Source organism: Ostrea edulis, chromosome 3, assembly GCF_947568905.1.
Source record: "Ostrea edulis chromosome 3, xbOstEdul1.1, whole genome shotgun sequence".
Taxonomy (NCBI): domain Eukaryota; kingdom Metazoa; phylum Mollusca; class Bivalvia; order Ostreida; family Ostreidae; genus Ostrea; species Ostrea edulis.
In genome coordinates, this window is record NC_079166.1 from 49363725 (window position 1) to 49379775 (window position 16051).

At 33.8% G+C, this 16051-nt stretch overlaps 1 protein-coding gene across 1 annotated transcript in view; it reads left to right on the forward strand.

The window, feature by feature from the left end:
* Positions 1–12560, forward strand: part of LOC125674602 (uncharacterized) — a 25751-nt gene extending 13191 nt beyond the window's left edge. Inside the window, exons 7-9 of the mRNA XM_048911800.2 lie at positions 7139–7212; positions 11869–11940; positions 12416–12560. Of these exons, the coding sequence (XP_048767757.2) occupies positions 7139–7212; positions 11869–11940; positions 12416–12541 (272 nt within the window). The 3' untranslated portion in view covers positions 12542–12560. The remainder of the gene's footprint in view (positions 1–7138; positions 7213–11868; positions 11941–12415) is intronic.
* Positions 12561–16051: the final 3491 nt, after the last annotated feature.

Consider the following 16051-nt stretch of genomic DNA (forward strand, 5'->3'; position numbering starts at 1 on the left):
ATCTGTCCGTTCATCCGTCCGTATACATCATTTGTCCAGGGCAAATCTTTAACATCAATGAACAGATTTCATTAAAACTGTATGTATATATCTTATATGCATAATGAAGTCGTGCACCTATCTGCCTCTGGATTATTTTGTTAATAAAATATTTGCCTTTTTAAAACTCATATACGCTGAATAGTACTTATCCATGTAATATTATTCAAAAATTATTTTAAGCATATCTTTCATATTCTGAGTAAAATTCTGCTGTAGAATATAAGGTCTGGCATTTACATTAATTGCTCTTAAGAATCTCCATGTGAAAAGGATGAGTTTATTTTTCAATGAGCAAAAATCTACTATTTCCCACCATTCAATGTGTCCTACTTTTCTTGCCCAGAGGTTCTTGGAAAGAGTATTTTTAAATGACCCCATCCAGTTTTTATCTTTTCATGATTACCTTCCCTTTGAAACTTAAATTGCCTTCACCAAAGGATGGCGTGTGCCAAGTTTGATTGACATTGACTCAGTGGTTCTGGACGAAATAAAAATGTGAGAAGTTAACAACGACAACAGACTCCGGACATATACTGATCAGAAAAGAGAGCTAAAACTAATTCATACTTAAGCCCCTCTTCCAATACTGCAATAAAAAAAATTAGGAATAGACCCAGAAAAGATTAACTTCTATACAAAGTGAAAGGTAGAGGTATGCTTATACCACTTGTGCTATTTTACTGTATCTATAATACGAGAAATATATTTAGCCTTTGAGCATAGGCTATACTCGCATAAATCGGGCTCGAATGGCTTCGTTAAGATCCTATATAAAGGGTCGGGTTTGCTGTACGCATTCTTTTGAGCCACATATCTCAAAAGGTGCAGACGCATTGAAAGATTTGCCAAAAATACCATGAAATTTTGAATGCTGATGAAATCGTTGTATATCGCTAATCACGCATTTCAATCGTAAACTGCAGTGGCATGTTTACCATCCCGGTGACATATTGCATATATATCTAACCACAGACAATTGGTATCGCTTGGGTTCGAATTTATCATTAAAGAGATAAAGTTTAGACCTTAGATCTAAACTTAGGGTTCCCAATTTCGCCGATGAAAAAACAATAAACTAATAGGTATGAAATTCTACTCTGTGTTCTAATATTATAATCACACATAATCAATCTACATTACTACCCAAGTTCATCCGGAAAATCCATATACTCCCCAAGATATGCAGAAACGAAGTTAGAAAAATGCCTTTTATTTTTTGGTCGAATTTAACTGGGCCCTGGCATTATTTCACCAAATACAATATTTGTGCATTGCAAGTAATTACATGAAATGTGCAACTTAAGATATGATTTTAAAGTTAAATTTCTTACTCCAATTTCATTTATCACATCCATCTCGACCGGTGCCACTATCTACCCAAATTAACTTCATTATTATAAATCGCCAAACACCTGTGTTAATGTGGTTTGGATAAAAATAGACATAGAAAGAGCCGAGTTTCTTTATAAAGACTTGTTATTAGCATAGTCTATGCACTATCATTATTGATCAAAAGTAATATTTCAGCCTTTAGATTGCTATGAATCACATTCTATTTAATTGCTTGTTGCAACGCACAAACATTCTGTTTAGTGTACAGTGCCACGGCGCAGCTAAATTCTACTAAAAAATAATACATGTACATATTTAAAAAATAAAATAAAAATCATTTCTGCATATCTTGGGAAGTATATGGAATTTCTGAATGAACATAGGTAGTAATGTAGATTGACTATGTGTAATTGCATATATATTGGAATACATACACCATTTGGGTTTTTTTTCCGGTGAACTTGGGTACCTTATATTTAGAAATCTATACCTTTACTCTTTCATAGTAAATTCGAACTCAAGCAATATAATTTTTTGAGAGTAAATGCTGTTTATTGGCATTTATTGGGTTAGGATTATACAAACACCTACATTCCAACCTAACCAGTGGATATGGGGTATTTTATAGGTAAATAATTTCCATAAATAAAGAAACAAGAAAAAAGGACAGGACAGTAAGCAAAAAAACTTAACAATACTCTGGCTACATAATCCCTATAGAAAAAGTAGGCCAGTCATATGATGACAGTTTTAAGCCAGTCATATGATGACAGTTTTAGGACAGTCATATGATGACAGTTTTAGGCCAGTCATATGATGACAGTTTTAGGCCAGTCATATGATGACAGTTTTAGGACAGTCATATGATGACAGTTTTAGACCAGTCATATGATGGCAGTCTTTGTATTTAATTTACTAAATTGTGTACTTGACAATATCTATACATATAGCATGACAAATTTATAAAATGTTATTCTATTGTACTCTAAGTTGTTCAAATAACTTCCATTTAAAAACAAATTCGACATAGTTGTTTCTTATCGCTAATTTTAATTCTATATTGTATACATTTGACAAAGTCAGCTTAAAGCTATTTAACACAAGTGTTCTGTTCTGACATCTACATCAATATCTACAAAAATGAAGGTGGTAATTGATAATATTACTAATTTAATTCTCACCACAACCAAGAATATATTCTTTTTTACAAGTTACAACATCAAAAGAAAATATGTTACTGGTCCATTCATATACAATCCTTATAAATATTTGAACTAGTTCACATTCATACAATAGATGTTCAATACTTTCTCTTTGTTGGCTACATAATGTACACATATTTGTATCTGACTTGTGAATATTTTTAAGAATGTGTTAGTAGTCAATATCCTGTGGTTAACACGATATTGAAACCATTGTATTTTTCTTTCGTTAACTAGTAAAAATATATTAGTACAGTGTATTAATGTTTTCCCATTCATCTTGTAAAATTTGAAACATTTCATTCCATTTTAATCGGCCTGTAGGTTTTACTTCATTATCATTAAGAGTATTATAAAAAAATATTTCCATTTTTGTCTAAAATCAAAGGAAGTAAATGTGTTGGAATAAAAGGTTCTGTTAATTTACTTACTTGATCAATCTTATGACGGTTCATTATTTTCTTTACTACTTTGGTTACACTTAAATATTCTTTTTTAAAAATTGGTTTTTATTTTGTTATATATAAATGTAAACTTGTTGTATTCCATTATATTTCCATCATTGTCTAATAATGAATTAAGAAAGTTGATATTATTTGCACTCCATGCCTTCAAAATATTACTTTATTATTTACCTTGATGTTCTCATCATACCATAGAACACTAGAAGACAAGTGTTCTTGAGTGATGTTATCATGCGCTTAATAATTCATTTAGTTTATTCCAAGATTGAAATACATCATACCAAAACTGATTGTTAGATTTCTCACTGATATCAATATCTGCACTTGTAACTGACCGTCATTTGGCAGAACACTCGAGTAATTTTTTTAACCCAGGATATTTTCATGGTATCTATAAAATTCTCAATATCAATCATTTTAAATTCCCCTTTTTCATAATTCTATGTGACTACTTTTTTCTTAATTTTAGAAACAGGACTCTTCCATAGGAATTCAAACAAAATGTGATTTAGTTGTTGAATAATATCTTTAGATGGATTGAGTAAAGCAATAAAGAGATTTACCAGTTTAGATATAGCAAGTAACTTAATTACAGTGATACGACCCATAGGGGTAAGATGTCGTCTCTCCCAATGTTTTGATAGAGTTTTTATTTTTTCGGTAAAATTAGTTTTAACTATATCTTGTAATCTAAGGTCAAACTTTATGCCCAATACTGATTTCCCCTTGTCAGATATGTGTTATTATACCCCCCGCAACAAGTTGGGGGGGGGGGTATACTGGAATCGGGTTGTCCGTCTGTCTGTCCGTCCGTCCGTCCGTCTGTAGACGCAATGGTTTCCGGACTCTAAAGCATTATCCTTTCCACCTACCGTCACCATATCATACATATGGACTACCCATGGGATGAAGATGTTCCCTATCGATTTTGGGCTCAAAAGGTCAAAGGTCAAGCGCATTGGACATCGAAGTAGCAATATGGTTTCCGGGCTCTAAAGCGTTATCCTTTCCACCTACAGTCACCATATCATACATATGGACTACCCATGGGATGAAGATGTTCCCTATCGATTTTGGGGTCAAAAGGTCAAAGGTCACGTGCACTGGACATCGAAGTAGCAATATGGTTCGGTTTGTCATGCCATTTGTTTTTTACACTCAGAAAAGAGGTAGTTTATACCTATTACCAACACCCTTTGGGAGATTGGGGTAAACGGGGGATATTCTTAGTGAGCATTGCTCACAGTACCTCTTGTTTATTAATATTTCTGTGCTTTGTGTTTTACTTCCAATTCATATAACTTGTGATTTAATATAATTTACTGATAGTCCGATATTTTTTTGAATACATGATACCATGTTGTGATATCGTGGTAGAATATTTTAACCATCCAATTATTGAATTATCAAAATTGACAAAAACTTGTACCATAAAGTTCCATGACACTGTATCAAAGCCTTTTTCAAAATATATAAGTAAATTCAATCTAGGGATAGTTTGGACTTGTGTATAATTCATAATATCATAGATTAATCTAGTATATTCTGCAATATTTCGACTTGATATATAAAACCTGTTTGATCGCCATGCATCAGTACTGGTAAGACAGATTTTATTCTGTTTGCAATGCACCCTGAGGCAATTTTGTAAACAGTAGTTAGTAACCAATTTTTTAAGTATTGTTTTGGCTTATCGGGTTTTGCTATACATAATATTATACATTGTCCTTGAGTGACAGAAACATTGACATTTCTAAAAGAATGATTCAAATATCTGACGACAAAATACTCCAAATCCCTCCAAAAAATCTGTTGTATATCCATCACTCCCTGGACTTGTATTATTATTTTTTAATTTCAGAGTGTATGCTGCCTCATTATAACTAATATTACCCTCCAGTCTCATTTTTTCTTCTACTGATAATTTTCTAGTATTATCAAATACATTGTCATGTTCCCATTTTTGTGAATCATCATTTAAAGTTTTACTCTGGTGTAAAGTTTCATAAAATTCACACATGCCCTCTAAAATTTTATCTTGTTTAGTTAAACTTCCCCACACCTCTTTGTATAGTTGTACTAGTATAGTTCCTTTCTTCTACGTTACAGAAGTATTTCGTTGGTTTTTCACCTTCACCAATCCGTTTAACCTTTGATCTCATGTCACCTTTTAAGTTTTCAGTTTTTAATTGTTTATTAAGTTCTTCAATGTAACGTGCATCTACTTCACTTTCTTTTTCCTCAAGACATTGTAATTGTGCTTATAGATCTTTTATAATTGCCTGTGCATCTAACATTGAAAACTTACTGAACGCAAATGGCCACTTCTGCAAATTTGAGGGTGTTGCACCGAAGCGGAAATTTTCCCTAATCGGAGCTTTGTGCCAGCACTCGTGACGTAGAACTGACCTTCATTCATATCTATACTCATTGCGTATTTGCTATTTAAATACCTGAAGGATTCCCCAGTACTTGGAACAATCCTAAAACATTTTATGTGTCAATACATTATAAATTTACATGTAGTCTAAAGATAATTTTTGAAATCGTGAAAATTAAATTGTTTTCTTTTTTTCTGAGTATCAGATACAATGTATACGGTTACATGTTACGAGTGTATCAAATATTTAATATTCTATACTACTACAGTCCAGAAGCTCTTATACTCGTATGTATTATTTTCTACAACCAACAATTGGCAACTGTACATGACTCTGGCCACAAAACAAAATATGGGAATTTAATACGCATTAATAAAGTTCAACATTATTGGAAGTACATGCACCTGTAAAAAATGATTCAATATAGCAATTTGCTACTGGAATACATATAAACTGTTTATTACCTTGTTTGGCCTTAAAGTTTTTCTTCCGAAGCTTTGCATAGTTCACAACGGTTTTTCGTAAAAGGCACCATGCCTTTGTCAACAACTTTCATTCAGAAAAACATACAAGTTCTCGTTAGCAGCCTTGATTATTAAAACACAGGTATTGCATACTGTATTCGGCGTGTCTGTGAGAGTCTTATTCACAAACTAAACAGTGCCCAGGTTGGAAGCTTATTTCAAACTCGGAACATGGTAATAAACAGAGATTTGACATGAAACTTGTATAAAAACTAGAAGCGTGTTTCAATTAAGAAAAAAATATCTAAATGGAAAACGTAATATGAAAAAAATAATGTGTTCGTGAGGGAGTCGAACCCGGTCGTTTAAAAATAGAATACACCTTTACATATAAGAGTCGATGACCTTACCCACTTGACCACGCAGTACAACATACATTTCTAAGGAAAATTAACGAACAAGTGAAGTTGAAAATGATACATGTGAAATCGTTTCGATTTTTTTAAATTTACAAAAAAATGCCCTTGTAAAACAAAATTTCAAAGCGACAGTTTTGTTTTTTTTTTAGAGGAAAACTCGAGGAACATGTTCATGCTAAATTTATTTTGTTTCACGGAGGTAGTTTTTCTGAAATTCGGGGATACTCCTCCATTTTAACGCTAAAACTCATATAAATCGCTTATTGCTTGATTTAAACTCGAAATATTTTGGCTAATTTTGTCAATACACGTTTTTAAAACTTATTTTCAAAAATTATTGAATCAAGAGGTACGTTCCAATTGGTTTTATCATATATTTGAATAACTTATTTTTTTCCATTATCCATGCAACACCTTTAGGGAAATTAGCATGAGACGTGTAACACCTTCTTTGACCCATTCCGGAAATACTGACAAAAGTTGAAAAGGTGAACAATGTTATAACAGTAGATTAAAATCTTCTGCACGGGAATTTTCAGACTTTCCCTTGAGTGACCTTGACCTTTCACCTGTAACATTGAAAGCGAGAGGAAATCTAGTTGTTAATACAAAATACTATTCCAGTAAGTGTGATAAGAATTGGGAGAGAAATGTGACTTAAATCATTTAGAGATTAAGTCTTATCAATTAGGACACTAACAAACGGGCAAATAACTATATTCCCCTGCAACCCTCCAGCGAGGGGAGAAATATAATCTTTATTTATAATTGGAAGTAGCATAATTATATTAAAGGTGTTTCAAACTTAGGAGAAGCTTTTGTTTTTGTTTGCAGTTCGATGTAAAGATTGCAAGTCAGTGGATGCTCCGAGTTCCTGCACAAATACTACACTGTGTAAAACTAAACAGGTATTTTAAATATCTATATCATTTTGAAAAATATTTACATTTTGTGTTTCATTATAAAAAGATAATAAGAAGTATGTGTTGCTTCATAACCGGAAGGTCTTGAGTTCGAGACCCGTTCGTGCCATGGCCGCGTCAAACATAAGACGTAAATATAAGTAGGGATTACTCTTTCGCGAAACGCTCGGCACTTTTTAGGTCACCTGAGTTGGTTGTCGTCCGTCGTGCGTTAACAATTGAACATTCTTAACTTATTCTTGATAACTGCTATTTCCATTCTTTTCAAATTTTGTTTGAAGCATAGGACAAGGGGAACATAAATTGTAAATTTCAGGACTCCTGTGGTCCTAGTGGCGGGGCAAAAGCTGCCCAAAATTGATCAATTTTCAAAAATCTTCTTTAGAACCGCACATGTGTAAGAAAAACCAAATACATAGTGACGTAGAGCAAGAAGGTCTCTACCAGAATTGTAAATTTTAGGATCCCCGGGGTAAGGGTTTTGACCCCAGGGTGGGGCCAAACTTACTATACAGTGCTATTGATACTAAATTGAAACTAAATGTATATTTAGAAAGAGCAGGTAGTCATTTACCAAAATTGTAAATTTGATGATCCCAGGGGTAGGGATTTGGTATTAGGGTGGGACCAAAATGGTCAGTTATTAAATGTGTAAACAATAGAAATTTTTAACTTGATCTTGATTACTACCATTCCAATTCTTTTCAAATTTGGTATGAAGCATCTTTGAAACAAGGGGGGGACATAAATTGTAAATTTTAGGATTCCTACACCCCCAGGGCCTTAGGGGTGGGGCAAAAACTGTCCAAAATTTATTAATTTTCAAAAATCTTCTCTGGAACTGCACGTATTTAAGAAAAACTAAACGCATAATGATGTAGAGCAGGAAGCCTCTACCAAAATGGTGAATTTCATGATCCTCGGGTAAAGGGTTTTGACCCCAGATCAGGACCAAACTTTGTATATAGTGTTTATGTGTAAAACATTTAATTAATGTCTTCTTTAGTGCTATTGATACTAAATGGTAACTAAATAGATACTTAGAAGGAGTAGGTAGTCCTTTACCAAAATTGTAAATTTCATGATCCTAGGGATACGGGTTTGGTTTCAGGGTGATGTCAAAATTATATTTATACTCAAAACTTTTCATTAAACAAAGCTTATACCCTTATAGCAAAGTTAAATGCCTTTTTCGAAGCTTGTTCTTGTTGCTTGAACCATTGTAGGAAAACAAGAAAACTTAAGCTGAGTGATTGTGCCATTTATTGTCCAGATAAATGACAAGGAGTGAACAAAAGCACATATAATATAGAATTACCTATGATAATGTAAATTAATAGCTGGGATAAGGTCAAATGATGAATAATTTAAACTTAGATATGTTACATTGCAAATTGGTGCTTATCCCAGCTATTGTTATAAAATGATTACAAAGTTTGTGTAACAAGAAGACGGCGTACACAAAAAGGAGCCACAATTATCATGTTCAAGAGACAAAATTACAAACTTTACGTACATTGAAAACCAAAAGGTGTACATCCTCAGAGAGGAAACCACATTTACATGATTAGCAAGCTCATTAATTCTACATGATAAAAATAATGAAGGCTAGATTTCTCCATTACAAACAAATTAGACAATCAGAATTACATGTATATGGGAGGAGGAAGGGAGGTGGAGGTTAAATTGAGCAAAACCTCGTGCTTCACCGGATTTTGATTATTTGGAATTCGATCCCGATCTGAGTTGAATCCGATCTTAGTACAACGAATAATGAAATTGCAATTTATAAATTATCATGGAATTACAATGTAAAAGCTTGCATATAAAACATTTTATGAGACATAAAATTTTATTAATGATTTGAAGGACTAATTTAAGTTTGCTGATACTGTATAAAATCTAAGTGCATACTTTGGAAAAGCAGAAAAGGATGTACAAAAATGATGAATTTCACAACCCAGGATTTTGACTCTAGGATGGGTCCAGATTAGTCATATCTTTTAATGTTGATACACATATTATATTATGTAATGCCTTTCATCAGTATATGCACTTTTGAGGGCTTTGAAGTTTTAAAAACACATACATTATATATTGTTGCTGAACTTTAGAATTTAGCTTAGATATTCAGAACAGGATTCGTTTTCTAGATTTCATAACCCTTCGGAGTAGCGATACTTTTCACTAGTACTCAGGTGACCGATAAGCTATTAAGGCCTGTGGGCCTCTTGTTTACATATAGATTTCTTCATAGAAAAAATCATAATCAAAGGGGCATGGTCACAATTTGAGATGATTTTTATTGTTTACAAGTATTTCAAATAGTCAACCAAAATTTTAATATCAGGTGTTGAGTTACAAGTGAGATACAACACTCTAAATTCTTTGTTATGTAAACATGGATCGTGCCATGTTTTTATTTACATATATATTGCTTGATAGAAAATAGCATGTTTAAAACAAAATGAGAAGTACCAAACACTAGCAACTATTTAATTGTGTTGAGAAATATCCTGTGAATAGAAAATAGCTGCTTTAAACGAAACTTTTACTAGTATATTTGTAGGACGCCGAAGTGCGTTGGTCTGCGCCAAACCCCGATGGTGTGACACGCCAAAGTGCGATTGTCCATTATAAACGACACGGTGTTTTGGTACAGACTGAACCAACCGTGTATTGTTTCACCAAAATATCAGTGCAAAATCCTTGCACAAAAAATAAGAATAAGAACTTATTTCATTACCATTTAGTTGTCGTGTTATTAAACACAAAATTTTCCAACGCGAAATCGTATATAATGTTTTGTAATATAGCATATCCCAAGGAATTTATCAATTTAATACGTGTACGTCAAAGTAATAAATGATCATGAATTAAAGAATGTTTGGGCAAAGTAGATAGTTCGACAACAAATGTATTTTGCCGTTCTCACTATCCTCATCAGTGTAAACCTTGCCATTGCTATCGTCCATGTAGCACTTCTTCGGTTTTATTTTGAAAGACGTTAAGAATGACGTCACAATGATGTGGTGCCACAAACGTTACTGAACTCCACACCATCGGACTTTGGCGTGACCATCGCCCTTTGTCGTCCGTAACGTTAACAAGCCATCGCACTTTGGTGTAGACCATCGAACTTTGGAGCGACCATCGCACTTTAGGGTCTTACATATTTAACCCATATAAACATAAACATAGCACGAGCCTTGTTTACATTCTAAGGAATACGCAACTTCCGAGATATCAGCTTTTCTGTGATGGAGGTACGTTCAGTGTTCTGTTGAACGCTTGGGTGGATACAAGATGTACATATACTATAGACTAGCTATTGCAAATACAGATATATAGTAATGAAAGTGTAAATTTTGTTTATATCAGCCGTTGATATACATTAAACTGATCATATTAAGACTAATATTTGTTTGAATTAGGCCATTAAATTAAATATGAAAGTATTTTTTCTTCCTCCTCTGCACGAGTGATATTTTAATCAAAGAAAAATGGTGATTATCGATTTTTGTTTGCGCTAATTTATTATTAAATACTAATAAACTTACTAATAGTGTGTGTCCCTGCAGTTTGGGTGGTTTCATGATGTATGATAATCGGCCTTAAGGCAATATTTGAAACCAGCGATAAGCATTTGTACCCACCGCGTGTGGACGATAGTATGTTTTGCGTCTCACTGTGCGTAAGAGTTCCACAAAGGGAAATAACTATTGGGCAACTCGGAAATTGAGTATTGTGAGCTCTGTATCTCACTTGGAACTCAACAAATGACATTTAATTTTTTTTCTGCCGATTAGAAACACCTTAGTTAAACAATTTCAATATTAGAAATGAAAAAATAAAATTTGAAAATTTTCAGCTCAAATCGTGTCCATGCCCCTATAAAACAAAATAAGATGTGACAAACACTAGAAACTGTTTGCTTGTGTTCAGAATTAACTTGTAATTTTAAAAATCTGCTTTAAACGAAACTTTTACTTGTATATTTAACTTATTTAAACAAAAACATGACACGAGCCTTCTTTCTTTAACAAAGAACCGTGAGCTCTGTATCTCTCTTGTAACTCTCCAACTGATATTAAACTTTTTGCTGACCATTAGAAATACCTTAGTTAAGCATTGTAAACATAAAAAATGGAAAAATGAAATTTGAAAATTTTCGTCTCAAATCGTGTCCATGCCCCTTCAATCAATAAACAAAGCACATTTATATGTTACCACCTTTTTAAAACGTGTCATACATGCATGTATACATGTAGAGGTAAATGACATAAGAAAACCATACTTTATTATTAAACAACATAATAGAAATACATACAAATTGTTTTGAATAAGCAGTTTCAAAACACTGCTGCTTTATAAATACACAGAAATCAATAAATGATGTGAATATCAGAGAAATCATAGTATAATAGGCACAACAAAGAAGTTATCATTGTATAATACACACAACAAAGAAGTTATCATTGTATAATACACACACAACAAAGAAGTTATCATTGTATAATACACACACAAAACACATTGCGTATGCTCTAAAACGAAGAAAGGAGGGCGTCGTAGTAGGCAAACCTCACGCCATTTATCGCTATGATTATTGAATACAAATTGTCTTCTATTTTTTTTCAGCAATGCGTAACGATTGAACGACTTGATGCAAACCTACAGTTGTCTATAGTATTAGGATGTATGGATACCAGGGTTTGTATTGTAGTTTTATCCCCTGTGAAAGATACGCACTCGACGTTTTAAATATCTGTAATAAAGACAAGTGTCTTCCTATCAACAAACTATTCACAAGGTATACATGTATCATGCCGCCATCTTGGTTTTTTTTTTTACCAGCTACATCGTTTGCAATATTCAGCATTATAATATGATACATGTAATTAGACCCCCACCGTTTAGAAACAACTCTGTCAAGGACTTATCTTTCTCTTCGCCATGGTGAACTGGCAATATTCATTTATTTTCATGAATATTCATTTATTGGCTATAATCAACCGTCAAACATCATCTACTGCTTGTTAAATGCGCAAAATCGGTGAAGCGGAGACTTCTTCATGAAATTTTTTTTCTTAGGCCTTACCTAAAACGAGCTCTATAAATGGATCTGGGTTTTTTTCTGTATGACATTTTACTTCACGTTAACATATTACCTCTTTGCTTTCAACAGATCTGTAATGTATACTTCAGTCCTCGACCAGGTTCTGGGGCTCTGGGTAAACGCCAGTTCGGAGGAACCACACTTCGGGGGAAATGTTGTGACAACGATATGTGTAATAAAAATGGTGTTCAATAAAATTAGAAGTGTGCAGATATTGGGATTTTCTGATATGACAAACGACATATATCTAAACAATAAATATCTTTGTTGTTTCATCGAATGAATTAAGGTAGCTAGCATTGCAGACAAAAATCATATCCCGCGTTAGCGGGTTATGCAAATTTTTTCTGCAATTATTGCTACTTTCATCACCCAATGAAACAAGAAAGAAAGACATTTTATTGTTTATATTTATATTTCTATGTATTTTTTTTTAAAATATAAACTATATTTGATGACTAAAATATCATATCGTTGATCAATTCGTTACGTTAAAACCAATACACCCTTTGATTTTGACGACGCTCCATATTTGGTAATGATTACGCGGACAGGTGTTATGAAAACGCCGGATCGAACTAGTACAAACATGTATTCATTGTATGATGAAAGCAATGTCAATTTCAAAAGAAATATGAGAGAAAAGATTCAGTGAATGTAGATATACAAATGTACATGTAACTTCACTGGTAGTGGAGAGGCCTTTTTAAAAGGGTTTGTAATTAAAGTGTTAATCCTCGGGTATGTAATTTCGATACAGACATACATGTACGTGCAGTACTCTTCTGACTGACACTTATACTATCAACGATACAAGTATTGATACATGTGACTCAAGATGGCTCGAACTTCGTTCTCTCGAAATGAAATCATAGTGCCTGTTACAAATATAGCAATCCGGATATTATTTGTCCACCTTGACTGTTATTTTGAATACTGTTTGAACCAGGTTTTGATAAAGTAGTTCAGCATGGAAGAACGTGTTGATGATTGATCAAGTCAATTTTGAATTGTCTTCGAAAGACATAACAGTCTCGATTATATAACTAGGCTAATTTACTCCCGAACTTTCGATGTCTCGAAGTTATCAACCCCTTGAAGTAAATTTTAGGTCTCATTAATCATATTTCCTTGTCTATCACTCTTGATATCGAAGTGGTGGTAGTGAATACATTCCATCTATCCGGTGTATAATACGTATTTCTGATTGGACCTTACCTGGATAACATTGAATGCCTGGGGCTAGCTTGATCTTGTTTTATTAGGTACTAGATAAAACCCCGCGCAAGCGCGGGGAATTACAAATAATATTGCCTAGAGGAATGACGTTTTTAATGTGTGTTTGAATTGTTGCACAGATGTATTGAATCAACGATATCTTTAATTCAAATGAATTTAAGAACAAGTTTTGAGTAATTGCGTACTTTAGTTATGGTATACTTATTCAGTAAATATACCTGATTATTAGGAAGTCACTTGGAGCTCCAAATTAGATGTTCCTTATTTAACATAAATTATCCCTCTCGGTATTAAAATTAGATAATGATTGTACGAATGCAATTGCAATCCGTCATGCCGAATAGTTGAGGTGGCAGGGGACAGTTTCTTTGGTTCTGAAACATGTGACACCAAAGTCAGATTATGACAGACTAATGAAAAATCATATTTCCCTTTTATGTCAATACTTGTATTTCATATTAGTGTAGTTAATAAATTATGACCCTAAATTACATGTAATCTATGAATACTGGTGCTGGTGCACAAAACATGCTCTGAGCAGGTTCCCCTTTTTTGCTTTGATTTTATCTCATTTGGGCTAATCCGCACCCCCCTTCCACACACACACCATCACAGTACCAAACATAGGGATTTAGACACTGTGCACAACCAAGAACCCTATCTGCTCTTCTCAAAAATCTACCTCTCATATGGGGCCATCCACCTTCCCTCTCAGCTACAGACCTTTTGCTGTACCATGCATGTTTTCACTGGAATTTCTTTAGCAACTGACTACGTGTCTTAGTTTCGTATTATTTTGCACCCATCTATATGCTAGGAATCATGGTGACACCTACATGTTGTATATCAACATTTTTATTAAGCACTCAGCTACATTTGACATGCATCCTAAAATTATTGAATATATTTTTACACAGGTAATATCACTTCAAATATGGGGTATTTCCAATTTTTTAAAAAAAGTTGACTGGGCCTATAGTGCGAAACTGTCCCCTGCTACCTGACTAAAGACAAAAGAATGATCGCTCATAGTTTCAAAATTTGAAACTCAGTGTTGATAGTAGTAGTTTTTGTCCAGCGCGACCGGCGGCGGATTTAAGGGGGCGCATCCACCCCCTCCCCCTAAAATTTTCAAATTTAGGGTAAATCATGGTGTCTTGTTTAGAAAAATGTAAACAGTAAAAGAAGCAATAATTTTTTCCACTCTCGGAGAAATCAATGACGAAATCTTTTGATTTATTGAATTGCTTTTATTGGGAGAGGAAAAACCCTTAGGATTTGCGTCATTTTATTAATTTCACCTTTTCACCAAAAATACTAAAAATGACTACTTAGGCGACATATTTCAAACCCAATATAATCTGTAAAATCCAAGAGCTTCCGGGGGCATCGCCCCTGGGCCCCCATCTGGCGATCCTCAGCCCCCCTGCCTCACAAAGTTGCCCCTCCCTCAACCGCAATTCCTGGATCCGCCCCTGGCGACATTTTAAGGACAAAATTATGAATACACGTCAAATTGTCAGATTTGGTACTGAAACGAAACTTCTTATACCCAAATTAAAGACTGTTATGTTCCTTAAGATATATTTTTGATGATTCCTTTTCAGATCCCATGTGCTCGATTTCAAAATGTTCTGTAAAATAATGTAAAACTTGTGATATACTGATCACTAGAAATTCATGTAATAGTAATCTCACCGGACGTAGTTTCTGTACCAAAACTTTTGATAATTTGACTTGTAAATTTTCTAACGTTATCTACGCTATTTAGTGTAAGCTATGTGGATTAATGTATGTGGGAGAAACTAAGGGTTCACTTAATACAAGAATATCGGGGCAAAGATTTCAAATAAACAATGGTGGTAACCAACATTTGTACAGACATTTCTATTCACCGGATCACTACATCTTGTCCATGAAGGTAAGGGGTTTTTTTTTGGGGGGGGGGGGGGGGAGGGGGGAATTACCATCACACAAATAGTCCAACATTAAATACCCCTTTTCGTAGACAACTAGATATTTGAATCAGGACCCTAGCTACTGCATTTTATGGTGGCATAGTTCCGCCTCCCACTTGTCAGATAATTATGTCGACTTGTCAGATCTTTTTGTTGACTTGTCAGATAGTTATGTCGACTTGTCAGATGTTTTTGTTGACTTGTCATTTATTCACGTGTTTAAATAATCAATATGAAAATGTGTCCATGCCCAGTTTATGCCATCCAGTTGACAACATATATTTCTGACAAGTTTACATAAAGATCTGACAAGTCGACATGAATATCTGACAAGTCGACATAATTATCTGAACAAGTCCACTTCACTATCTGACAAGTCGACATCACTATCTGACAAGACGACATAATTATCTGACAAGTCGACTCAATCCAATTACTGTACTAACTTTTTTCGATAAGTCGACTTGTCAGATAACTATGTGGACTTGTAAGATATTTATGTCGACTT